Source organism: Anopheles arabiensis, chromosome 2 (genome assembly GCF_016920715.1).
Source record: "Anopheles arabiensis isolate DONGOLA chromosome 2, AaraD3, whole genome shotgun sequence".
NCBI classification, from domain to species: Eukaryota; Metazoa; Arthropoda; class Insecta; order Diptera; family Culicidae; genus Anopheles; species Anopheles arabiensis.
In genome coordinates, this window is record NC_053517.1 from 30,412,444 (window position 1) to 30,436,693 (window position 24,250).

At 47.6% G+C, this 24,250-nt stretch overlaps 3 protein-coding genes across 8 annotated transcripts in view; 2 read left to right on the forward strand and 1 right to left on the reverse strand.

Moving 5' to 3' along the window:
- The window catches only part of LOC120895392 (adenylate cyclase type 6), a 78,065-nt gene extending 68,273 nt beyond the window's left edge, over nucleotides 1-9,792 (forward strand). For 3 of the 4 annotated variants that reach the window (XM_040298725.1, XM_040298736.1, XM_040298707.1), the window contains 11 exons: nucleotides 690-1,151; nucleotides 1,727-1,886; nucleotides 1,989-2,807; nucleotides 2,906-3,237; nucleotides 3,339-3,423; nucleotides 3,490-3,606; nucleotides 3,690-3,770; nucleotides 3,859-4,016; nucleotides 6,863-7,103; nucleotides 7,203-7,554; nucleotides 7,648-7,907. In XM_040298725.1, the coding sequence (XP_040154659.1) occupies nucleotides 690-1,151; nucleotides 1,727-1,886; nucleotides 1,989-2,807; nucleotides 2,906-3,237; nucleotides 3,339-3,423; nucleotides 3,490-3,606; nucleotides 3,690-3,770; nucleotides 3,859-4,016; nucleotides 6,863-7,103; nucleotides 7,203-7,554; nucleotides 7,648-7,907 (3,067 nt within the window). Of the gene's footprint in view, nucleotides 1-689; nucleotides 1,152-1,726; nucleotides 1,887-1,988; nucleotides 2,808-2,905; nucleotides 3,238-3,338; nucleotides 3,424-3,489; nucleotides 3,607-3,689; nucleotides 3,771-3,858; nucleotides 4,017-6,862; nucleotides 7,104-7,202; nucleotides 7,555-7,647 lie in introns of all 4 variants that reach the window. The other variant, XM_040298714.1, reaches the window with a different exon arrangement.
- Nucleotides 9,793-10,859: 1,067 nt separating this feature from the next.
- LOC120895405 (SET and MYND domain-containing protein 4) lies at nucleotides 10,860-13,975 on the forward strand. 2 transcript variants are annotated; one of them, XM_040298749.1, is made up of 5 exons: nucleotides 10,862-11,596; nucleotides 11,675-12,038; nucleotides 12,106-13,027; nucleotides 13,404-13,418; nucleotides 13,605-13,975. In XM_040298749.1, the coding sequence occupies exons 1-5, from the start codon at nucleotides 11,038-11,040 to the stop codon at nucleotides 13,752-13,754; spliced, it is 2,010 nt and encodes a 669-aa protein (XP_040154683.1). In that variant the 5' UTR covers nucleotides 10,862-11,037; the 3' UTR covers nucleotides 13,755-13,975. The 2 variants fall into 2 exon arrangements, with proteins under 2 accessions (XP_040154693.1, XP_040154683.1); XM_040298759.1 differs by lacking the exon at nucleotides 13,404-13,418 and having other exon boundaries at nucleotides 10,860-11,596.
- On the reverse strand, nucleotides 13,855-17,504 carry LOC120895418 (proton-coupled folate transporter). 2 transcript variants are annotated; one of them, XM_040298769.1, is made up of 4 exons: nucleotides 17,153-17,504; nucleotides 15,825-16,364; nucleotides 14,304-15,721; nucleotides 13,855-14,223 (listed from the first exon to the last, which is right to left on the reverse strand). In XM_040298769.1, exons 2-4 carry the CDS (start codon nucleotides 15,849-15,851, stop codon nucleotides 14,088-14,090), a joined length of 1,581 nt encoding a protein of 526 aa, XP_040154703.1. In that variant the 5' UTR covers nucleotides 15,852-16,364; nucleotides 17,153-17,504; the 3' UTR covers nucleotides 13,855-14,087. The 2 variants fall into 2 exon arrangements, with proteins under 2 accessions (XP_040154703.1, XP_040154713.1); XM_040298779.1 differs by lacking the exon at nucleotides 17,153-17,504 and having other exon boundaries at nucleotides 15,825-16,449.
- Nucleotides 17,505-24,250: the final 6,746 nt, after the last annotated feature.

A 24,250-nucleotide genomic window follows, 5' to 3' on the forward strand; every position in this document is an offset into this window, starting at 1 on the left:
ACACGCTTCATCATCATTCTGATGAGACATAATTGATCACAAAATGGAGCTTGATTCGTGTGGCTGTGTGTGTGCCAGCTTTATTACGCGAAAGCTTCGCGCAACTCAGGACAGAAGTAATAATCGTAAAATGAGAAGTAGTACATCTTTCTCACCTTTCGCGAGAGCGTTTCACTGTGAGGTAACGGCTATCATTGTCATAAAGCTGCCCCTAATACTGCCCTCCAGCACACCCACACCTTTGCGAACTTATAAACCTTGTAGAATAAACCCTTTTTTCCATCATGGAAGACTGTGGCCACCGAGTGCCTGCTCCTGCTGCTGCTGCTACTGGACATCATAATCGAGCCGGCGGGTGACCATGAACGCACGTCACGATGGTTCCGAGCAGAACTTCAGGCAAGAATGATTATACACATTTTTGTTCCTCTCGTTGTGGACCGTAAAATGCGAACGGCATGATTGAGCTTAGCCATGACAAAAAGGAAACTGCGTGCCGTGGAATATGGTCCGCTCAGAAACACCTCATCCACCACTGCTGGAGAGGCTGCCATTCCCGCTAGACATATAGACACAGCGTATGACAACCAATACCGACACTTGGAGCATTATCGCACAGACAGCACACAATGTTGGCTGGGTACATTATTTTTTTACAAATCCATTTCCGCTTTCCCATCTTCGTACAGAAACAACGTGGACGTTGCAGTAAGCGCCGCTGACAGCGTGCCGCCCAGCCAGGACAACGAGCTACATCGACAGGACAATGATGAACGGAGGCGGAAGTACGGCACGGCCGCGGAAGCCCGCGAGCTGGACGCCGGAAGTGAAGCGTACGGGACGGCGAGCAGCACCAGCAGCAGCAGCAGCATCGTCACCACCCCAACGGCCATGCCTCAGCCGGCCAACGTCAGCAGCGATTACTCGGAGGACGGTGACATTCCGCTGTGCAATCGCGACTACTTTACGCTGCTAAAGGACAACATGACCCAGATCATCGTGCTGGGTGTGTGCGCGACCGTGTACGCGCTGCTGCTGATGTGCCTGTACAAGCAGCGCATCAACGAGATCTACCTGTTCCAGGTGTCGTACGTCATCATGGTGACGCTGCTCGTGCTGGACGTCTGCTTCAGCTTTACCACCTCCGCCAAGTGAGTATCATGCATGTGGGGCTGGAAAAAAGCGGATTGAAGAGGGACAGCACTTTTAGAGTTGGTGTCTTTTTTTTATTTCATCGTCTGACTAATAAGTTTATAAAAACTGTCAACAAATTGTGTTGAACTTGATGGCCGTTTTTGGTAAAAAAAACATCCCGAATTTAATGGTTCAGTTAGTGATATAGTGAAAGTGAGCGTTAAATATTACATTCAACATAGTTGTTAGGCATTGCTTGATAATTCCAAAATACACGGTTCTTGGAGCAAATTCTACTGATACTATCAAATACAAAACCGTATGACATAATGTATTGCATGAATACGCAATTTCCATTATCCAATTTTAGAGTTATTTTGCATGGACAACGCGATATTTATTTAATGCGATTACTGAAGTTACGTGTATGCATGCCTTACGAGCACATCTACCAAGCAACTTGAGAGCATACTGTGAAGCGTTTGCAAACCTTTGAAGAAATGCGCCAATCGCACAGGGTTTTAAAAAGTTTTTTACGGATCATCCCACGTTGTTTCATACAAACATCAATTCGATTGTCCACTCCGTACAGAAAGTTCACCTCTTCCGGCGGGTGCACGGTGATTGCCATCTACATCATCTACACGATGCTACCGATACGCCTGCGGGAAGCGGTCGTCGGTGGTAGCCTGCTGTCCATCTCGCACATCGCGCTCATGTTCTACATGAACGAGTCCGACGATATGGATGTGGTAAGTGGTTTTCGTGCAAACCAATGCTTCTCTCAGACTCCCCACAACTTATCTCCACTGGAATTTCCACCACTCCCCACTTTCCCCCACCCAAAAACGCAGCTGTACTGCGATCTGATCACGCTGGCCTGCACGAACGCGACCGGCATACTGCTGCACTGGCCGAAGGAAAAGTCCCAGCGGAAAGCGTTCATGGAGACGCGGCAGTGCGTCGAGGCGCGGCTCAAGATACAGCGCGAAAACCAGAAGCAGGAGCAGCTACTGCTGTCCGTGCTGCCGCGCCACGTCGCGATGGAGATGAAGAACGACATTGCGGGGCAGCCGCGGGAAGCCCAGTTCCACAAGATCTACATCCAGCGGCACGAGAACGTGAGCATACTGTTCGCGGACATCTGCGGGTTTACCAGCCTGAGCGACCAGTGCACGGCGGAGGAGCTAGTGCGGCTGCTGAACGAGCTGTTCGCCCGGTTCGATCGGCTCGCCCAGGAGCATCACTGTTTGCGCATCAAGCTGCTCGGTGACTGTTACTACTGCGTGTCGGGACTGCCCGAAGCGCGGCCCGACCATGCCCTGTGTGCGGTCGAGATGGGCCTGGACATGATCGATGCGATTGCGCTGGTGCGCGAGGTGATGGCGGTCAATGTGAACATGCGCGTCGGCATCCACACCGGGCGGGTGCACTGTGGCGTGCTCGGGCTGCGCAAGTGGCAGTTTGACGTGTGGTCGAACGATGTGACGCTGGCCAACTACATGGAGAGTGGCGGTGTGCCGGGCCGGGTACACATTACCAAGGAGACGCTGCGCTGCCTGGGCGACCATTACGATGTGGAGGAGGGCCGTGGTGCCGATCGGAACAGCTACCTGAAGGATCATCAGATACAGACGTATCTGATCGTGCCGAAGGATGCATCCTACCGCCCGGTAAGTCTAGAGATTTGAGATTGAGGCTTTTTAGAGAAGGTAGGATATGACCAGAACTCTTCCTCTTTTTCCTATTTTTCCTTTTGTATGTCATGCAGCACACAATGTCCAAACAGTCCTCGTCGGTAAATGGGAACATCTCGAAGGAGCTGCGCATGATGGGCCACTGGTCGAAGATGGGGTTCAATGACAAAACCGAGCCAAAAAGCACCGAGGAGGAGGTGAACGAGTATCTGATCAAGGCGATCGATGCCCGCAGCATCGACCGGCTGCGGCTCGACCACTGCAAGCGCTTCCATCTGACGTTCATCAAGGACGAGATCGAGCGCAAGTACTGTCTCGAGCCGGATCCGATGCTGAACGTGTACTTCTACTGCAGCATCATCATCTTCCTGGGCATCATGTCGATACAGGTGCTGGTGTTTTCCATGTAGGTAGTGAGGTTTCCCTCTAGAGCGTTTCTTCCTCTTCCACACAAACACACACACACACGCGCATACTTATCCACAATAATCTGTTTCGATTCCGCAGGGATCACTACAGCTACTGGGTGTACGGGATCCTGTCTCTGACACTGCTAGTGTCCTGCGTTCCCGTCTTTACCCGGGAAGATATGGTAAGTGCGCCCCTATCAGCACTCTCCCAATTCAAACTACTTAACGCCATTTTCTTCCACTTGCAGAAAGTTTCCACCTTCTTTCGTGCATTGTCACAAAAAATTCACGGCCACCGTGAGATAGCTCAAGTGATATCGCTCTGCGTCGTCATTACTGTGATATGTTTATCTTACTACAAACTGGTACGCCATTCCTTGCGGTTCGGGTTGCAGCATTTTCGCATCCTCCTTGTAACGGTTTGCCCTTTTCTCTGTCCCATTTGCAGACTTTAATTTTCTATCTTTCCCTTTACGACGAGTTCCCGCTCGTGCGGCCTAGTAATTGTAAGGAGTCTAAAATTATCAACGTAAGTAGCGACGCTAAGCGGTGAAGCAGCCTTGGTGGCTCAGTTTCAAGATTACAACCTTCCTTCGTTCCTTCCAAACCATTCACAGATTCTGCTATTGCTTACCCTGCTTGCCTTACTGACCTGTGCGGTGCATCAGTTTATTAAAATTCTCTTCAAAATCTTGCTGCTTATCGTCATACTCGTGCTGTACATTGCGTCCATCATCGTGCTGGCGCTGATCTTCGAGCGGCACTGCGAACCATGGTAAGTACCTTTACTGCCACACTCCCCGCCCTACTTCCCCCTTTTCCAACCCATTCTGCGTCGCCTTTGGTGGGTTTGTACGTTTACCGCAAATCGAATTTCGCAAATTTCGAAGCGGATGGTTCGGGGAAAATCGGAAATTGGAATTCGTGCAGCTGAACAGGCACACGTTAGCTAGTATTGATTGAACGCACTCACGTTATTAATTTAAGGCGCATATAATATTGTATTCTCCTACCACTCTGGTAAGGGGGTAGTTCGTGGAACAATGGAGTGCAATTGGAATGGTCCTGTTTCATCAGTTCTGAGTAAAGTGGCTAAATCTGTTTAAATTAATATGCCTGACGTGTTATGGATGAAAATAGACTGCGAAATTTAGTCGAAATGACGTTTGCTTTTGCTTTTTTTGCGTTTCAAAGTAGTGAAGGAAAATTATTATTCAATTAAAATTCATTATTTTCTTACTTTTTTTTAGTTTTATCATAGATAATAAAAATATTAACAAATATATTAAACAACATTGCATTTAAAAAAACTAAATGATTTTTTATATTCCTTTTGTTTTAAATGATAATAAAGTCATTAAAAGTAATTTTTTAATGTGCCGAACAGCATGACAACAGAAACGTGTGAATACCGAAAGGTAAAGAAAAGCAACAGCGAATCCCAAGCAGCGCGCAAGCTTGCCGCATAACTTTAGCGCACAGCATACGGCGGGATCGATCAGCAGAAGGATTAAAAATAAATCATAATTACAAATAAAACGGTCCCCTCCCATTGCCCACCGGTCCTGGCTTGTAACTGTGCTAAAGATTATCTCCTCTTTCACGGGCTCTCCTTTCTGATGAACTTATTATTTTCAACCCTTTCACAACACTCTCCTCTCTTTCCCGTAGCTGCCGATGATCAAGTTAATGTTAGCATTACGATCAACTTTGCCCTTTCTGCTTAACCGCAACCGCAGTCACGAGATGCGGAAGGGATGGAGCAATAAAACCAACAAAACAAATTTACAACCACCTTTTCTTCACTCACCGATTTGGAATCGATTCGTAAAAGTCCGGCGGCCAACTTCCGCCCCGTCGGCAAACCCCTAACCACACACACACCCAGAGGGGATTAAAAACTTCCCAACCAGACTCAATAATGTGGATTTAACAACCATTGCTTCCACCTCGCTGACCATCGCAGACTGGTTCTGGCGCATCACCGATTACTTCACCAATCGTTGCCAATTGGGGCGCTTTTTGTGGGTGGGATGTGGGTTTAGCAGGAAAGGAAAGTTAGCAATCGATTATGACAGTAGAATGGAAAGAATGAGTCTTAAAAAATTCACCTTTTAGCTTGTTAATCACCCTTGGAGAAAAGTTTCTCGCCCGTGCATCGTGTCAGCAATACTTCAGAGCATCGGTATCGGAAGTGATTCCGGTCTTTTTTTTTTGTTGCTTTTCCTTCCAAGGAATTAAGGTTATTTTTTGTGCTTTCGCACTTCTGTGTGATTGAGAGCTTTCCGAACACCCCTGGGTGTTCGAATACCCAGTTTTTTTCTTGTTTGTATCGCTGTGCTTTACGGATTAATTTCGCACAGCACTGTTGACTCTAACCGGATGTGGATTAATTTTCAACCCTGGGTTCAGTTTTGTTTTTTGCCATTCTTTCCGTTATGGGTCCGCTTGGGCATTGATCGTGTAATTAATGTTCCACCCCATCACCAGCATCAAGTGTGCTGAACAAGAAAATGTTTCCTTTATCGTCATCGATTAATCAACCCGATCGGTGGGAGCAATTGGGAACGAATTGTTTTTGCTTATTATCGCTTTAAGCATCTGCAAAGTGACAGTAATGGTGTAACAATGACGTGCAATTTAGGATGGACTGCGTATTTGTTTTTAACAAAAACAGGCGATCGGAAAAAAAGCTCCCCAACTGTTGGCGAGCGTTTTAATTTGTAGCCAACTTATTATTCAATTCCGAAATGGAAACGATTTTCCCACCGCCGGTTCTGATATAGGCCAATGATAGCATCCCACTCTCCCCGTTACTATCCCGTTACTAATTGCTACGCTGTAAAATTGACCGCAACATAGCAAAACCACAAACAAACCGGAAAGTTAATTTGCACAGCGGTACGCAGACCCTATCCAACGATTTGCAGGACGTATTTGGGTTCGTGTGTGTATGTGTGTGTGTTTTTGGATGTGCTTACTTGTGGGGATGTTTGCAAAATATTTCGTACACAGCGCACGTACCACGCGTTCGAAATATTGTCAAGCGATGGCGATAGCTGCACCCAGAGCCGAGCGATAATTGGTACAGAATGAATGAGGATGCTGCAATCGAGTGAATGTGGTACATCCATTAGCTTCATTATACCTTAATTACTGGCTGAAATTGGCAGTATTAGATGGGTGAATCTCATGGCAAGGTGTTAAATGTTCGGAAAATCTGTTTACACACAAGATTTGCAAAGAAAATGCGATTAATTTCATTTAACGGCAATTTCAATTTGCAAAGCTGTACTCGTTCGTTTGTTCATTATAACATAAAACGGCCTAATTCAATGGCTGATTTAGTGTCTATACATTTTAGAAGTGCAAAACTCTGCTGCGATTTGAAAAAGGGATGAGCAAGATAGAATTTTAGATCCGCTATTCAACAACAGATGGCGCCACGCATTACTACGCGCAACAGATTGTAGATTTCTTATTTTTTTTCATTCGGATTGAAAGTATTATTCCTGACACTTCTTATTTACAGTTAATTCGACCTGAGCAACAATGAGACACTTTCACCATTCTTACTGCCCTTTTCACAATCGTTCGCCTTCCATTTCTTCCCACCGCAAGGTTTCTCACGACGGAACGGTTTCTGATCGACGTCGCGTTTCTGGTCGTGTTCGTGATCGGCCAAATCATGCACAGCCAGCAGACGGAGATAACGCGCCGGCTCGACTTTATCTGGAAGCTGCAGGCGACGGAAGAGAAGGAAGACATGGAGCATCTACAAGCGTACAACCGGAAGCTGCTGGCCAACATTCTGCCCGTGCACGTGGCCGACCACTTTCTGATGCGTGAGAAAAACATCGAGGTAAGTGCGAAGGAGGGAGGAGGGAAAAACAGTAAATAAAAGGAGTCTCTTTAACTCATCATCGTTTTGCATTCTCATGTGTTATGAATCCGCGTGCAGGAAATCTACCACGAACAGTGCGACACGGTGTGCGTAATGTTCGCGTCGATACCGAACTTTTCCGAGTTCTACATCGAGCTGGAAGGCAACAACGAGGGGGTCGAGTGTTTGCGCCTGCTCAACGAAATCATCGTCGACTTTGACGAGCTGCTCGGGCTGGAGCGGTTCCGGTACGTGGAGAAAATCAAAACGACCGGCTCCACGTACATGGCCGCGTCCGGGCTGACCGCGAACAGCTGCGACAAGAACGACTTCCAGCACGTGTTCGCGATGATGGACTACGCGCTCGAGCTGTTCCAGAAGATCACGGACGTCAACGAGCATTCCTTCAACAACTTCCGGATGCGTATCGGTAAGTGGGCCGCACTGTGGTGCGAAGATTTCAAGTGCAAATGCGTTGAAAAGGTGGTGGTGGTGTTTACAGTCAAACTGCTTCTGCTTCCAGGCATCAACATCGGCCCGGTAGTGGCCGGGGTGATTGGCACCCGGAAACCACAGTACGACATCTGGGGCAATGCGGTCAACGTCGCGTCGCGGATGGACTCGACTGGCCTGATGGACCACATCCAGGTGACGGAGGACGTGTACCAGATAGTGAAGGACAAGGGCTACAACCTGACGTGCCGTGGGACGGTCAACGTGAAGGGCAAGGGTACCATGATCACCTACCTGATGCCGGGACTGGCGAAGGAACCTAGTAACTAGGGGGGGCCGAATACGTCTTGTTAGGCGTTAAAATGGGAGGGTTTTCTGTTGTTGTTGTTGTTGCTGTAAGTTTCCCTATTCTATCCTCGAGCACATTGGGCACCGTGTTTCAAGCATTTGAACAGTACATATCAACACAAAGCTCTGTTTGGAGATAGAAAGAGAGCGAACCACACATTGTTCTCCTGTGTGTTTAGTAAATGTTCCTATGTTACTTTGCTGAGCATAGGTTGATCCTGTTTTGCTGAGATGCGAGTTGAGGGTAGTCGAAATGATATGGATCGTACAGTATAGGGTTAGTGTAGCGATTTCGAGCACCTTTACACCTCCCCGTAGATCCGCAGGCCTTCGAACGTGACATCGAACTTTGACCAGTCAACCGAGAGAATGGTTGCATTGTGTGCGAAATGGCAATCTCATTCCAAGTTTTTTTTCTCCAAATCCTTTCGATCTTATTCTTTCCCAATAAATGCTGAAAGAATCGGTTTTATTGCTTTCAAATTCGTGGCGCCAGATATGCCCCTCCTTTAAAAACAAAATTAGAATGTGTCATAGCACAAAGAAACAAAGACAAAGACCTATATCCAATCTACCTTGTGGCAAAGTGAAACAATCGAATCGTTATCAGTATTATATACAAGTGTACAAGTAGAACATTCACGCCAAGCAGCTTGGCGTTCACTCAGCTGCTTCTAAGTGATCGTATAGATACAGCAACAGATTTGTTTGCGGTGCAGTTGGACAATGTTAGCTAATGAAATTGTCCTTTTAAAGCGTTTTTTTTTTTAATTTGATTTCCTTTTCAATTATTCGTGTTCGCCCTCGGACACCCACACTGAAACAGGCGTTGAGAGAAAGACTAATGTTGGATACCACTCGGTAATGTCTGTATAAATGCGCATGGAACGGAATCGAACGAGCAGCAGCAGAGCAACTTAGAGTAGTCAATTAACCACTATCTTGACCAAATCTGCAGCAGAGCAGCGAGTTGTCGAACAGAGAAGCCGCCCGGTAAAGCAACTGAACAGGCATGAGCAGATGAGAAGATATATTTTTTGAACCATGTTTAACCAAGCTCACTAGCATTTAGTTGATTTGATTTAAGCTCCCGAGCACCCCTACAATACGATCCCCCTTCTCCCCGAAAAGACCAACACCCGATCTCTCGATCTCTCACGATCTGCTTTCCACCGTAGCAAAAGTAGCAAGTATGTATGTCTGTATGTGTGTATGTATTTTCTCCAAATCTTACTACGGTGCATGCATGTAACTTGACCAAGGAAAACATAACATATAAAAAACAAAACACAACAGGAAGCGGTAAAACCGTCTGCCTCTCTTGCTGTCACAAAACGAACGCTTTTACAACCGCGCCTAAATGTTTGTAAAGTGAAACATGTTCCCGTGCGTACGCGTGCGCACGCCGCCATGCCGTTTATCATTGCGCCGGGGACCGTGCGGCGTTACCACGTGTGGGTTAACGTGATATGCCACAAACACTCACCACGATGCAACGGTATAGTGAGAACCATTATCAATATATGCATATATTAATACTTTGTGAGCTAGTAGAGTCGGGGACGGGAAATGGGGAATGAACCATGGCGGAGTAAGGTAAGAGAACTACGGGATAACTATAGGAGCAAAACTATACAACACGAAACGAAAGGAAATTGTATTACTGTTTAAGAGTGGGAAACCAAAGATGTTAAAAATCTCTGAATGGAATTTAATTCGATGATACACAACCACAAATACACTCACAATCTCACACACACACACATAAACACAAAGATAAACACAAATGATAAACCTAAACTAATGCTTTGTTGGAAACTAAGCGGAACGAAATAAAACAGATACACGTTAAAGATGTATTATGCGATATCGATGAAGATTTTGGCGTACTTAAGAAAGAAATGCTTGAATATTGAAGAAGAAAAGTCTGGGAAATGGGAATCATCCACAGAAGCATTCCAGACACAAGATGCTGCCGACCTTTATACCGCCGGGCCACTCGATCCCTGGAACCTTTTTGATGTGATCCTTGACGTTGACGTAAAGGAAAAGTCGCCAATAGTTTCACCATTCTACGATACGTATGATCGAAATTTCTCCAAATTTATCACCATTTCATCCAGCTTTGTTTAATTAACTATAGGACACTATCGTCACTAGCGACAAGGATACTCAATCTGAGATATGAATCAGACATTACAACATTTCCAAAGGAATTCCAATGCGGCAACCTAGGCAATCCCAATAACATCAGTGTTCTTATTCTCACATAAAATAATTTACAGAGCATCTCATCACGCCAAGATTATTCCCACTCTTAAATTGAATCATTACTTTCAACCTACTACAGACATCTAAAATAATATATACTATTCCTCTGTTCAGACATATATATATATATCATTAGGTTTTCTAAGAGCTGTGATGAAATCATTAGATTCTTCAGCGTATAAGATGAAGTCCTGGTATGAAATGTAGTATATGAAACACCTCAGAGACATGTACGTACCTTGTCTAATTCTGACGAATTCTTCATGGCCCCTGATTCTTTGCTGAGCTTATCGGAAAAGTTTTTGGCCTCGTAGGAATGTTTCGAGCTGTACGACACTCTCACTATCGTGCAGAGGATCAAGTTCACTAGAGTCTCTCATGTTACCAACATGGCACCGGACGGTCTATTCATCATAGTGCTTTTAGGCCGTTCGCAAGGACATAGGTGGTTATTCGAATTAAGGTATTTCTAAAGACATTTCTAGACGTATTTCTGGGTCTCAATCATGCACATCTTCGTTCGTGTAATAACCTGCGGCTGTAAACAAAGTGATGCGCAAACGTCTGACCAAACAAACTATTTTGACATTCCTACGAACCAAATGCGCGTGCGCTCTCTATCTCTCACGCTCTAGCCACATTAGATCGTTTGGGCATCACCGGCATGCCGGGAGATGCATTCTAAATTTAGTGCACTCGCGCTTACAAAACACCGTTCGTCCATTCTACTCCGACGTTCCCATTCGACAAGTTGTACGGGTGTGGTGCTGGTTGTGTGCGCATTTCTTCCGAATTAAATTTCCCACACTCACCCAGTTCCGGGACCACCAGGGGCACCAGGATGACCTCGATCGACAATGACCCGCTGTTTACGTCGCTGTGCAACGAGAAAACGCTCCAGTCGCAGAAGCAAGGTTTCTTCAACGAGTTTTACCAATCGGTGGCGGAAAATTTCACCGGCAAAAGTGCGCGCTGGCTGCAGGACGTGTACCAGAAGGTGCCGAGCGACAAGGAACGGTTGCGCCTGATCTATGAAGATCCGGTCGTTGCGTACGAGGTGCAGGGTACGCTAGAGCACGTGGAGCCGGTGTTCCGCGGGAAGGATGCAAAGTTTTCCTGGCAGCGGCGTGAGCAGGCGCTCAAGCTGCTCGGCGAGAACAAGCTGCAGCAGGCCCTGATCATCGCCTGCCAGGCGGTGATGCGTGCACCCGGCCAGGGTGTCGATCGGTACATTGACAAGGGCCTAACGCTGGCGCTCGCTCTGTGGACGCGGGCCGAAGTGTTTATTCGACAGCTGGACGGCAAACGGGCGCTGCAAGATCTTCAGCTGGCGGCCAAATGTGGCCTGCCGGTGAAACAGAACGCGGACTACTATGCTCGCGTTGCCAAGTGTTACGCACGTGAGTAGAGAGAGAGAGAGAGACAGAGTGTGTGACAGACTTCAAATACTACTATTCGTTTCTTTCTTCGCTAACAAGTTATGGGTGAAAATGGTCGTGCTGAGGTGGCGGCGAAACTGTTCCACCAGCTGTCCGGCCATAACAACTACGCCCTTGGCCGCCTGCAGGAAGATTTGGAGGATTTGCGTGTGCTGAAGCAGGAAACACCGTCGGTGGAGGTGGAACGTTCGCTCCCGAAGCTGGCCGGAGAAGGCGAGAATGGCGAAATTCTGGGCGCTTCTTCAAAAATCAAGCTTGCTGGCAGTAAGGAAGATCCACGCGGACGGTACGTCGTGGCAGCGGCCGATCTCGGCCCGGGCGAGGTAATTCTTACCGAGCCGGCCTATGCAGCCTGCCTGCACGCGAAGTACTATGGGACGCACTGTAGTGCCTGCTTCTCACGGTAACAACAAACGCTCAGATGTAATCACACGCCATTTAACTTGTCATTTACTTATCCCCTTGCACAGCTTGATAGCTCCGGTCGCTTGTCCCGACTGTTGCGGTGTGGCCTTCTGCTCGGTGGCCTGCCGGGACAAGGCGTGCGCCACGTACCATCGTTTCGAGTGTCAGTATCTCGACCTGATGATCGGTTCCGGCATGTCGATTCTCTGCCACGTCGCCTTGCGCATGGTCACGCAAGCCGGCACCCCGGAGAAGGTGCTCGAGGAGGGCAAAATGCTGCGGGACACGTTCTGCGCCCACACGGAACACCGCGACCCGGAGGATCACTTCAAGCGCACGCTCATGACCGCGTTCCTGCTGCGCTGCCTGCAGAAGGCGGAATTTTTCGGTCGCCGCACGACAGAAGCGCCGGAACCGACGGAACAGGAGCTGGAGGTGGGCGCGGTGCTGCTGTCCGCCCTGCAATCGCTACAGTTCAACGCGCACGAGGTGTACGAGACGCGCATTACCGGCGAACATCGGTTCGACACGGCCAAGGTGCAGTACATCGGCGTTGGCATCTATCGCGGTGCGTCGATGTTCAACCACGAGTGCTATCCGGGGGTGACGCGCACCTTCCTCGGTACTGCCATGATCCTGCACACCAGCCGACCGATACCGGCAGGTGCGGTCGTGCCGGAAAACTATGGCCCACACTTTATGCGCCAGCCGAAGGCGATTCGCCAGCGCAACTTACGCTCGCGCTACTGGTTCAAGTGCGATTGTCGGGCGTGCACCGAGGATTGGCCGCAGATGGACAAGCTGCCCGCCAAGCCCAGGCTGCGCTGTCCCACCGAGGGCTGCGGGAATGCACTCGCCTACCCGAGCAAACCGTCCCAGCGAAATGCCAAGTGCAACAAGTGCAAGCAGCAGATCAACCTGGACGCGAACGTGAAGATGCTCGAGGCGAGCGATCAACTGTGCACGACCGGGGCGGAAATGATGGCGGTAAGTGGAGCGGGGCCGGGTGGGATGAGTGAGCGAGGGCTGTACCGTCCCCTGTGGCGGCGACAGTCCCCGCCCGGAGAGGCTCAAAATTATCTCCCCCAGTGTGATAACACGATACATCGTCATCTGCTATCTGTAATCTAATACGGCAAATTCTATCTGTGTGCGTATGTGTTCCCTTGAAAATTGTGCAAAACCCCACACAACTCGGCACTGCGTTTGTGGGTTCGATCCGCTTTCCCTACCTTCCTGTCCGTGTAATGACCATTCGGTTACCGTTTCCGGTGTAGTATATGTTGCTTGTGTTGGTGTACCCTGGTGTATCGTGTGTATCGCCGTGTTAATGTGCTTTCGTCTTTTATCTATTTATCTACAGTCTCAACCGTTGGAGGTATGTTTCTAGGGTGTCCCTTTGCAATGCCCAACTCGTACACATTGTCGTAAAGCTCTTTAGCCGTACCAGAGGGATTCACAGAGGGGATGACGCGAAAACCGGAAACCGTGATCCGGTTTCGAGGGGCGCTCTGAACTACCGATCACCACCCGCTAATGCCGCTCTTTCTATGTATCCCCACAGGACGAGCGGGTCGATGAAGCGATCGAGCTCATGAAGAAAGGCATCGCCCTGTTCGCTCAAGCCGCCCATCCACCGCACAAACCGACGCTTGTCGCTGAGGAATCGCTGCGATCCTGCTTTGCGGACAAGGGCAACGCTAATCGCTACTAAACGCTGTCGCCTACCATGCCTTGCCACTGTGTGACAACGGTTACACGTATATTATAGGGGGGAGGGAACTCCTCACATCAATTACCAAAAGACGCCTGGATGTTACCAAAGGGATCTATTTGCAAAAAAGGAAACAAATCTTTTAAACTCTAACACTAACGGATGGTTTCGTACGAATCGGTAGAAAGTAATGCTAATAACACACCACTTGAAGCACTTTACCACCAAACTGCCTTGCATTATCACTCACATCACGATCGTCACGCGAACGGATTATCAGTCGGATCGCACTAAACGGAAGGTGGCGGTGGCGGTACACTGTCACCTGCCGCACTATGATTGAGAAACGGCCGGCGCATCGTCATCGATAGCGGGAGCCTTCGCTTCGTCGATCAGCCCGCTTCCCGGTGGCTTCTCGACCGGGGTGCATTCTTCCATCCGTCGACCTCGGAGTGAAATGTGTATTGCGCTACAACAACGTAAAAGAGAAAAGGTAATTTAAATGCATTGTAATTCTTCCCAACCCCAACCCAACACCCAATTGCTTACAGTGCAATGAAAAACACGATCATCTGCGTGCCCATGGTAAGCAGAAAGATGGCCTGCGGGTACGTGTTGATCGACGAGTTGTACACCTGCGTGTACAGTACGCCGCTAAACAGCGGCACCGCATTGTCGAACACGGAAAGGAACGAAAAGATGATGCCGCGCTCGTTGGTGGGCACCATTTTGGAAATCATGGACCGGAGCACGGGCGCCACCACCGGGCCCACGCTCGAGATGGTAGCCCCGATGTACAGCACCCAGCCGACCTGGGCAAAGATGTACACGAACCGGGCGCTGGCGTGCGCCAGCGCACCAATCATTATGATCAGCGTGTCCTTCAGCCCGAGCACCTTCGTGAAGAGCGGCACGCCGAGAAACATCATCACCACGTACGCCGCCGACTGGTACGTCTTGAAGTAGCTGTACAGATCCGTGTCCCAGTTGAAGCGCAGCTGCGTGTACAGGTACATCTTGGGCTTCTCGTCGCGCTGGAACGTGTAGAACGACATGGCCACCATCAGCAGGTACATGTAGGTGCGCCGGTGCATCGTCCGCCGGCGTACGAACGTGCGCACCGAGCGCACCACGTGCTGGCGGTCGAAAAAGTCCAGCGGCATGCGGTACCACGGCAGCTCGCGGATCGAGCACTGGCGTTCGGTGGTGCGCGACTTCAGCCGCAGCATCGAGTACACGATCGAGCAGGCGAGCAGGGACGCGTTGATGATGAACATGATCGTGTACGATTTGCCCGTGTGGTTGAAGATCACATTGCCGAGCGCGACACCGATCGGCATGGTGCTGAGGTAGGTGGCGTCCAGTATCGTAATGCGCAGCGTGCGCTCCTCCACCGTCGTGATGTCGGAGATGTACGCAAAGCAGGAGGCGAAGATGGCAATGTCGGCCCCGGTCAGTACGCTCGGGATCGTGGCCGTGTAGATGATGTACTCGACCGGCCACGAGGGCATGCGCGTGTTCACCACGATCATGACCGAGTAGACAAACTTGCCCATCAGCCCGAGGATGAGTGGCAGCTTGCGGCCACGTCTATCGGACCAGGCGCCGAGAAACAGGGCCAGCACGATCGGCACCACGTACATGGCGATGTTGTTCCACTGATGAAAGGTCGAGGTCGTCACCTGGACCTGCTTTTTGATATCCTGGTACTGCTCGATGTTGAGGCAAATCTCGTGCGAATAGCCATGATCGACGGTGCACGCTTTGTACAGGAAGAACGCCTGCTCCACCACCGACGTTAGCATAAACGCCATCATGTACAGGAACATCGACGGTTCGACGGAGATTTTCTCGTACCATCGTTCCGCCCGTACGCTGGCCGTTGCCATAGCACCTGCTACATTACTGCTGCCTGCATCGCCGTCATCCTGCGCACCGGGTTGGCTGTGCTCACCCGAGCCATCCGGCTAGAATTGTGCAACAAATAATCAACTGTAAACACATTGAAGCTACCACAAACGGGCGCGAGCTGTAATCACTCCACGAATGGAATGAATTGTTTTTGCTTACCTTCGCAGTTTCAGCAGACATTGTCATCGTAGGCAAAGCGCTAACGCCGTCATAGGACACGCTCCCAGTGACCGACCTGATCGACGGTTCGCTGACGACTGCTCTTCACACCAACGCCGGACATACCCTCCTGGGTTACAGTGCGCGAGGGATCGTAGACATCTCTCACGCTGATTGTATTACACGCGATGGTTTTTATCAAGCAACAGCTTGAAAGGGAATCTACTATCAGGCGGGATGAGCTTCCCTTTCTACGCGGGCCAACCCTCCTGCAGTCAGCGTAGTTGCAATGCCCAGATAATGCTATCTCGTCGCCTGTGATGCTGCGGGAAGTGTCGGGTAGCAATCGGGTGAAGATTCTACAGCCTCTCTAATTGAAGCTGTTAGCAGCACACCGACCGTGCACGGCCGTTCATTCAATTTCGCACTCTGCTGACGAACGTTTATTGGTGTATGGTCGATGTTCGATAGTTCTTGGCTGTGTTGCACTGGCGAGTGTACGTGTGTGTGTCTGTGTCGCCAGCGAGAAAGATTGATTAGCTGATAAAAGTTGAGAGAAAAAGGGGGAAACTGAAAATGAAATGACTTTGGCTTGTTATGTTTTACATGGTGAAATCTATTTTGGATGGCTTTTGATTTTGCTATTTGTTTTGCTTTGCTCAAATGTGGTTAGAGGTGGGTAATTCGACAACGTTGGTGTAAATAGTTTCTATTTAGAGGCGAAAAATAACGCAGTTTCGAATTGGTATTCGTTATCAGCTAATTAAAATCAATCATACAACAAGGAGCCAAACTGCTATTTAGTGTTATGCTTCAACACGCACCAAAACAATTCCTTTCAAATAGCTTGAATCTATAATAATACAATTTACACTTTAATAGTTCTTATTCCTATTCAAATATTCGAAAAAAAACCGCCTTCCAAATTTGACATCTCAGTGTGAAGAGTTTCTAAGTCTTTCTAACGCCACTTAACCACCCCTGACCATTCAAGGGTTAATTCAAGCCCGCGTGAAAAGCACGTGCTCACCGCCAGCTGTCAAAGTTGTTTTGGTCGGTTTTGTTTTGATTCGCACCGAAATCGATGGAACGTCCTTTGCCGATTATACAGCTTCTGCCGATAAGCAAATAGTCTATGATAAGTACTGCTTCTTTTCCGAAACATTGTGTCACCCCGTTTAATTGTGCTCTTAAATCTCCTGCCATTGAACACATGGTGCAGCAATGGGCTGCACAAACAGTGGACAGTCGTTTATCTTCAACAACCCCTCGAGTGCAATTTCGAGCATGTCAATTAGAGAGGGCTTCTGCTATCAAGATTTACTTACATTGTTGCTGCACGATGAGCGTTGATTTGTTTACGGTAGTAATAATGGCTACAATGCCGTGTAAAGATAACAGATGTCGAGAAAGCGCACGGCGAGGAATGTTGATTGCTGTATGCTTCTCTTATCCTTGGCGTTTCTTTCTGTGTCGAAGGTATCCAATGCATTCACACAAATGATCTGGCTGTAGGACACTTTTCCGCTTTTTTAAATAGTTACACTATAACATTGTGCACTGATGTTACACGAGATTACATTTTTTAAAGGAGATTTGGTTTACTTTTGATTAAAACCAGTATAAATGTTTTGTTTTGCTAGGAGTCGGCGTACGCACAGCAGGCGTCAAGGCGGGAAAGAGACACGGAAGCTGTTTGGTTTCATAATTGCTGGCTTGCATCGTAACAGTCGCAGGGATGGTCAACTTTTTTCACGCGAGATGCTGGTATCGAAACCGAACCAGTGATTTTTAAGAAAACTAACCAGCTTATAATTGATTTTTGACGCCAGTAATCGATTAAGCTCAATTTCACCAAAAAATTATCAATTTTTATCACGATGACTCGTTTTTAATTATTACAAAAGAACTGAATTTTGTGGCAATATAGCGTTAAATAAGCGTTGTATACAAGTTGTATGCAACATAAATTTCACAATCGTGCGCAATTCAACGTGCCTTGAAATTTTCAAAAGACGCTGAAATGAAAAAGACACTTTGACCGCCGGCCTGACGTCACAGTTTTTGAGTGAGCACGTAGCGCATGGAAAGAGAGCGATGAGAGCGACAGTTTCTCGTGCCATTGTTATCACTCTTTTGTTTCATTGCGATAAGCGGCGTAGCACATGTCGTTCTCGTTCTCTCTTTCCCAACTTCTCTCTTTCCATGCGAATTTATATGACACGGCTCTTAAAGTGTTAATGGGGACCGATAACGGCCGCAAAATACCGCGTATCTCCACGATTTCGAATTTCACAATTTTCATCCAAAATATCACTAATTTTGACGTGATAGGTTTTAGCCAATAAATCAATAATTTTATAAAATACAGACTGTACAGGTTTAAGAGGCGAAAGAACTCCGTTGGAGCCAAAGCCTCTATATACTATTCCAACAACAACATGTACAGGCGGTCTGCGAGATACACGGTACATCTTATACGAGAATTTGGAGATACGAGGTTTTCTAAATATGACAATTCTTTGAGCAAATTGTAGTGATTTGACACATCAATTGCAAAATGCCAAATAATTTCGGTTTTGATCGGATGTTAAAAACTATTTCAAAAAGGTTGGAAACTATTATATTCTGACAGAATCATATCAAATAATTAATAAAGTGGCTAAAACCACCCCCATCTTGCAAAATTACACAAAAACTAGTGATATTTTGGCTGGAAATTACGAGTCTCGACTTACACGGTAATTCGAGATACGCGGTATTTTGAGGCCGTTTTCGGTCCCCATTAACCGTGTATCTCGCAGACCGCCTGTACATTACAATTTTAAACCTTCTTGAAAGTATTATTACATTCGAACAGAAATTTGTACTGCATCAGACAATTCATGAGTCAAATCAGTACAATTTGCTCAAAGAACTATCTAATCCTTGGCGCAACGATCTACGCGGATTTGGCGGCCTATACAGGCTTTCGAGACTTATTAATAAGTAACTTAACAGCCGGATAGTTAGTCACGACGAGCATGTTGTGAAGTAGTGCGAGTTGACAACAGTACCTCGAGAACACATATAAAAAAAAAACAATGAACGCACTATTTTGCTGAATGTGATTACTCTGTTCGATTGTTCATCATAAATTTATCACACACATTTTTGAGGATTTGCAAACTATTTTACTTGTAAGTTGTCATATTGCAAATATTCAACATTACTGTTTCCTTTTTGCAGTTAAATTATGTCACAACCACAAACAGAAATATGAAAACATGGTATCTTCAGCTTAAACACACTTTTTCATCATCAATCAACCAACTGGTGAAATATAACTGTTCCCTAGTGGACCCAATTTTTGCCGTTCATTGTTCCTCTTCACGCAAAGCAAAAAATAATATAAAAAAGGCATCCCAACATGAGCCCTGTAGTTTATTGTGTATCGAGCATTGAGTTGCCAGCCCCCGTTTTACCCTAAAAAAATCCATTTTTGCCCTTGACCAACATACCGCAGCGCAACATAATATAACCCTTCGACTCGGTTCCACCGATCTGGCCGCCTGCCCCATCCAGGTGCTGTCGAAACATCATTTGTCATGTAACTAGCACACGGATGAAGCTTCCTCCTGTACCCATTAGCGATTCTGGAGTCTGGGTATGGAGGCATGGTTCAAAAAGCGAACTCAAAAAAAAAACATAACCATCCCTACAGTCGACCAGCACTTCAACCCGGTACTCTCGCGGCAAGTGTTCTGCCACGGTGCGCGCATTCCAGCCAGCATAAACCAGTGCATAATGAGTGCTCCGTCCGTGCCCCGTCCGTGCAAAGGGTGGCACAGTACAGGTGGATAATCACCATCCACCCAAAACCGCGCCTTGCTTATCCATAATTACCGCCTCAGACATCAACCGGGGCGCATCGGCAGCGCCTCCATCGTTCGAGTGCAGCTCGGACTATTGTGCTGCTGCTGCATGGCGCTTTATTTCTGATTACCCAATTTTGGTGCCACCACAAGCTCCCCGAACGAACGTGGCACTACAATTGGCCACCCGCCCGAGAAGGGCCGCACGGTTCCCTTCGCTCCGAAGGGAAACTAGGATGGGAAGTGCCATGCATTCCCCCCATTGCTGCTGCTGAGATGTGCCTCCGCACAGGCCACTCCAAAATTCCAGCCACTTCGAGTGGAATCAAATCGGGAACAGAGTTACCGCACTCGAAAACACGCCCCACCAGAGCTCGGGCGCACCAGCTCAAGGGGACCACGCTTTGAGACCGGCCGGAACAGATGCACTTGGTTGTGATGGGTGGGTAGGAGGGGGAGGAGGAGGAGGAGGAGCAGGAGGAAGAGGGTAAGAGAGAAGAAGAAACGTTTAATTGATCAGTGCCTCACGGACGGGCCCCGATGTTGAGGCGGGCTGTGTGTGCGGTGCGATCAGTTTACCCTAATCCCGCGCGAATTTAATCCCCCCCTTCCATTGCCCAGCTTGCCATCGCTTTTTTAATGCTCTGGCATTAAACGACTTTCAGGAGCCTACCGAAAACATTAACCCATTTTCCTGCCGGCGAACATTTTTGGGGAGCATCGTTTGGGGGGATAGTATTGCATTGTTTTCTATTGCAAAAGCACCCGGGTGGGACCCGGTTTCGCAACCGTAGTTTATGTTTATGTTTCTTTTGGCAAAACCGGTCAAAAACAACAATTTTGTTGTTCGCACATAGTTTCGAGCTGTTTTTAAACGGACGGAGTCGTGGCATGTGAAAAGGTCATATATACATTACATATTATCAATTAGGAATAGATTACAACCAATGCTCCAATTAACACATCAGTTCAACTAAGACACCACATGAACGCCAGAATAAGATTAGATGTCTTAAAACGTATTCCAAAGTATTTCATAATTTTAGAGCACATAGTTAAATGTTGGATCATTCAGCAAAGCTGCATGATTATGACTTGGTAATGGCTATCGGGTGGGTCGTGTGATAGAACTGTTGTTAAATTGGAGGACTTAACAACATTCCCGTCATGGGTTTCTCATCTCCATATGGAACGAGCTTCCCATTCGCAGGGCATGACTATCCTGCTATCATGAGTATATCTGATAGCCAGACCCGATTAGTGATTTCAGCCCTTGAGTCAGACCTAAGACCAACTAAGGCCCGTTAAGAACTCAACGGTTGAAAATCATTACAACAAGATCGAAGAGGATCAATTCCCATCCGGATTCCATTCTCCTATCAGTATGGACTTTAACTATCTGGTTACGGTATCTTTTTCTTCTTTTTTGGCACAACAACCGTTGCCGGTCAAGGCCTGCCTGTACTAATGAAGTGGGCTTTTAGTGACTTATTGTTACCATAGCAGGATAGTCAGTCCTACGTATGGGGGCACAGTCTATTCGAGGCTTGAACCCATAACGGGCTTGAACTAGTTGACGATTGTACCGCCAGACTGATTACGGTATAGTATCGTAATAACGTGCAGGACGTTGTGTTGATGGAAATATGAGTAATCGAAACACCGATTGGATCGATGTAGGTTTTGTTTTGCTCTCGAAATGACAATTTATTTGATTTCTACTTTCTGTCTTTGATTTAAAATTTGTTTAAAAAAAGTAATAATTTTTCACAGTTTCTCAATATTTTCAGTTTTTGTCCCAAACATCTATGTATCTAAAAACAAACATATATTGATTTTTATTTATTGTACAGTTTAGTTCCATGAACCTTGAAGTTTCTTGCATGGCTAATTTCTTTTATAGTGAGAATGTTACATTCAAAGTTTACTACAGCTGTGTTGTACCACGGAGAGACTCTAAGAATAGCATTGTAAAGAGATAGTCTCTAATAAATAATCTGCTCTTGCTAAGAGATTTAACAGTCGTCGAATCCAATTCGAAACCAATGTAAAAACCCATTTTTTTTCTTAACATTGTTCTAATTTCCCAGAAATTATCGCCATGCAATGAGTCCTCCTCAAAACTTAATAAACATTAAATTTCACATCTGGAACATCGCAACTCACAACAGTGCGCCAAATGTGCACGTTCCAAACATTCAAAAACTCATTACACTTAATCATACCCCGTGCATCTTATCACACTCACGTGCATCTTCCCACAAAGACACATACACACACACACACGCGCATACATAAAGTTTCATCTTAATTTGTCGATCTGGCAGAGATTACATTCAGCAGACGGCTTAAGACGGCTCAGAGTGTTTCCAGTGTCGCCGCCAGATACAACACTCCAAATCAACCATACCGGCGCACGGAATGGTTACGAAAGCTTACAGCAATGGGGAAACGAAGTTGGAAATCCCTCCCACATACTCTCCCCCTGCCCGGGAGACGATGCTGCAGGTGGCCACCAACCTCGATCGTAGGTCGAGACGGCGCGCAGTGCACAATGGGGGTCGCGCAATGTCTTCATTAGTGCGCTTTCGCGGACCATAATTGTTCGGTAGGCAAATGGCAACCGATTTTCCCTACCCCTTTGGTGACCCGTGCAGGGCTCCCCACACCCCGCACTCCTGACTACCAGCCTCCCTCAATCGCCCGCAATATAGGGAAATACATCTTGCGGCAGCGAAGCCGCGAACAGCGAAAGCTCACCTATTGCTAACCCAAATCGGGATGACATTGAAATCATTAACTCTCTGTTGCCTTCTGTTTCTATTCCCTTCCCTCCATCTTCCTTCTCCCGACAGTATTTTTTTTGTGCTGTATTTCCGTAAACTACCCGCCCAGCTACAAAGCAAAGCACACGCGGCCCGGTCCCGAGAGTTCATTAGGCCATCAAGCGGGGCGCGTTGCGCTTTTCCTGCACTAGCTGGCTCGTCATTATTTCCCAATCGCAGCAGAATGCAAAAGCAAAAGGGCAGGCACGGCAACAACAACCACACACAAAAAATACCACCCGAGGAAAACTCAGTTCCCGTTGGCATACACTGGTGGCGACTGCTCTATTCCCCATAGCCCCAGTTTGCGCTACCTTTGACATTGACACTCGCACACCACGTGGGGTTCGTTGCAGCTGCATTGCAGCCACCACACAATTGTCCCACGGTGGCGCTCCCATTGTAAACACTCGTTGCTTTTCTTCCACCACCTTTGCGCCTTCGTCGCGGGAAAACGCTCAATCAGGCGTCAGTGTTGGGGCTGGCTGAGGTTAAGTTCAACGATCATTTGCATCTACTTACATTCTCGCGCAACTGTACCGCACGCTTGGGAAGGCGCAAATGGTCCACGCGGTCATGTTTACATCGAGATCGTCCGCGGGAAAAGGGTCCGCGCGCTTTTTTGCCACTTTTTTAGGAGCTGGGAGCTAGGTGGGTGGAAAATAAAAGTAACAAAAAAAAGATCGTAGCCATCACGCTGGCAAACGAAATCAGTTGGGAATACATTTGAATAATCTTTCCCGATAGGATGCTTCACCGTTGCAGCTGCAGCGCGGTGTTGGAGGACGGCTGATCGTACAAATTTGCATGTAAAATATGGAAGCAGAAAACCACAGCTTTTACTTTCCAAACCCCATTTGTGTAGTCTTCAAAGACGAGAAATACTAAATTTAATAAAATGTAGCTAAAATCGCTCAAAACACCTTGCCACAGGAACGCAAAGTGTATGATGCAACGAATGTCAAAGTGTCGCATTTGAACGTCACTTAGCTTGCCCCATTCGTTCGCTGATTGCGTTCCGGGCTTGACATTTTCCCTAAAAGGTTCCTGCTACCTTCTGGTGCTTCCCTTGCTCCACCGAAGACCCGTCATTCGTCATTATTTTTGTAACCATCGGACGAGGCGTGAAAATGCGCGCGATACACCACACGCTCTCGCACAAAAACCTGCCCCGAGTCGAACGTGGGAATGTCGTGATTGTCCAAAGACGACAACGATGTCACGGGTTAATTTGCATTTTCCTCCCTTAGTAGGTTTTGCCACGCCACGTTCTTCTTCATTTCTTTTTCCATCCCCACGCTACATTCCGCGGAACGGGGGGCGCGTGTGAGTTAATTTGTTATTTTCCCTTTCGTATGACAGATGTGTGTCTTTTGTTAGGGCGACCTTTCCCAGCGCGGCCAAGCGCCGGAATGGAGCCGGAGAACCGGAAAACGGAAGCAGACAATTTGCCTACCAGAAAGGTGCAAAATTTCACGACCCACCTGTCCACACATTCGGCCACCGGGTATGGCTGCGAGAGAGGAAGACTTTTGATCTCTCAAATCGATTTAGCTATTCAAGTCCGGTAAAAAAACACGATTTCTTGCTTCCCGATTGAACGCTCCTCCCGGTGCGTGAAGTTGGCGGCCTCATTCGCCACGGGCTTCGACCTTCGATTTCGCGCGGACTCACAGCTGGAAAGAAAGTAAACGCACAGCACGCGCCAAATCACGCGGATCTTTGCCGATTTGACACACGATCGCGC

Excerpts from the sequence above, each read along its gene's own strand:
- LOC120895418 (XM_040298769.1), bottom strand. The coding sequence starts at position 15,851 with ATGACAATGTCTGCTGAAACTGCGAAG. Across the intron at positions 15,722-15,824 it reads TGTCTGCTGAAACTGCGAAG|CCGGATGGCTCGGGTGAGCA; the intron begins GTAAGCAAAAAC and ends GCACAATTCTAG. Across the intron at positions 14,224-14,303 it reads ATCGTGTTTTTCATTGCACT|CGCAATACACATTTCACTCC; the intron begins GTAAGCAATTGG and ends ACGTTGTTGTAG.
- LOC120895405 (XM_040298749.1), top strand. The coding sequence starts at position 11,038 with ATGACCTCGATCGACAATGACCCGCTGTTTACGTCGCTGTGCAACGAG. Across the intron at positions 11,597-11,674 it reads CGTTGCCAAGTGTTACGCAC|TTATGGGTGAAAATGGTCGT; the intron begins GTGAGTAGAGAG and ends TTCGCTAACAAG. Across the intron at positions 12,039-12,105 it reads TGTAGTGCCTGCTTCTCACG|CTTGATAGCTCCGGTCGCTT; the intron begins GTAACAACAAAC and ends CCCCTTGCACAG.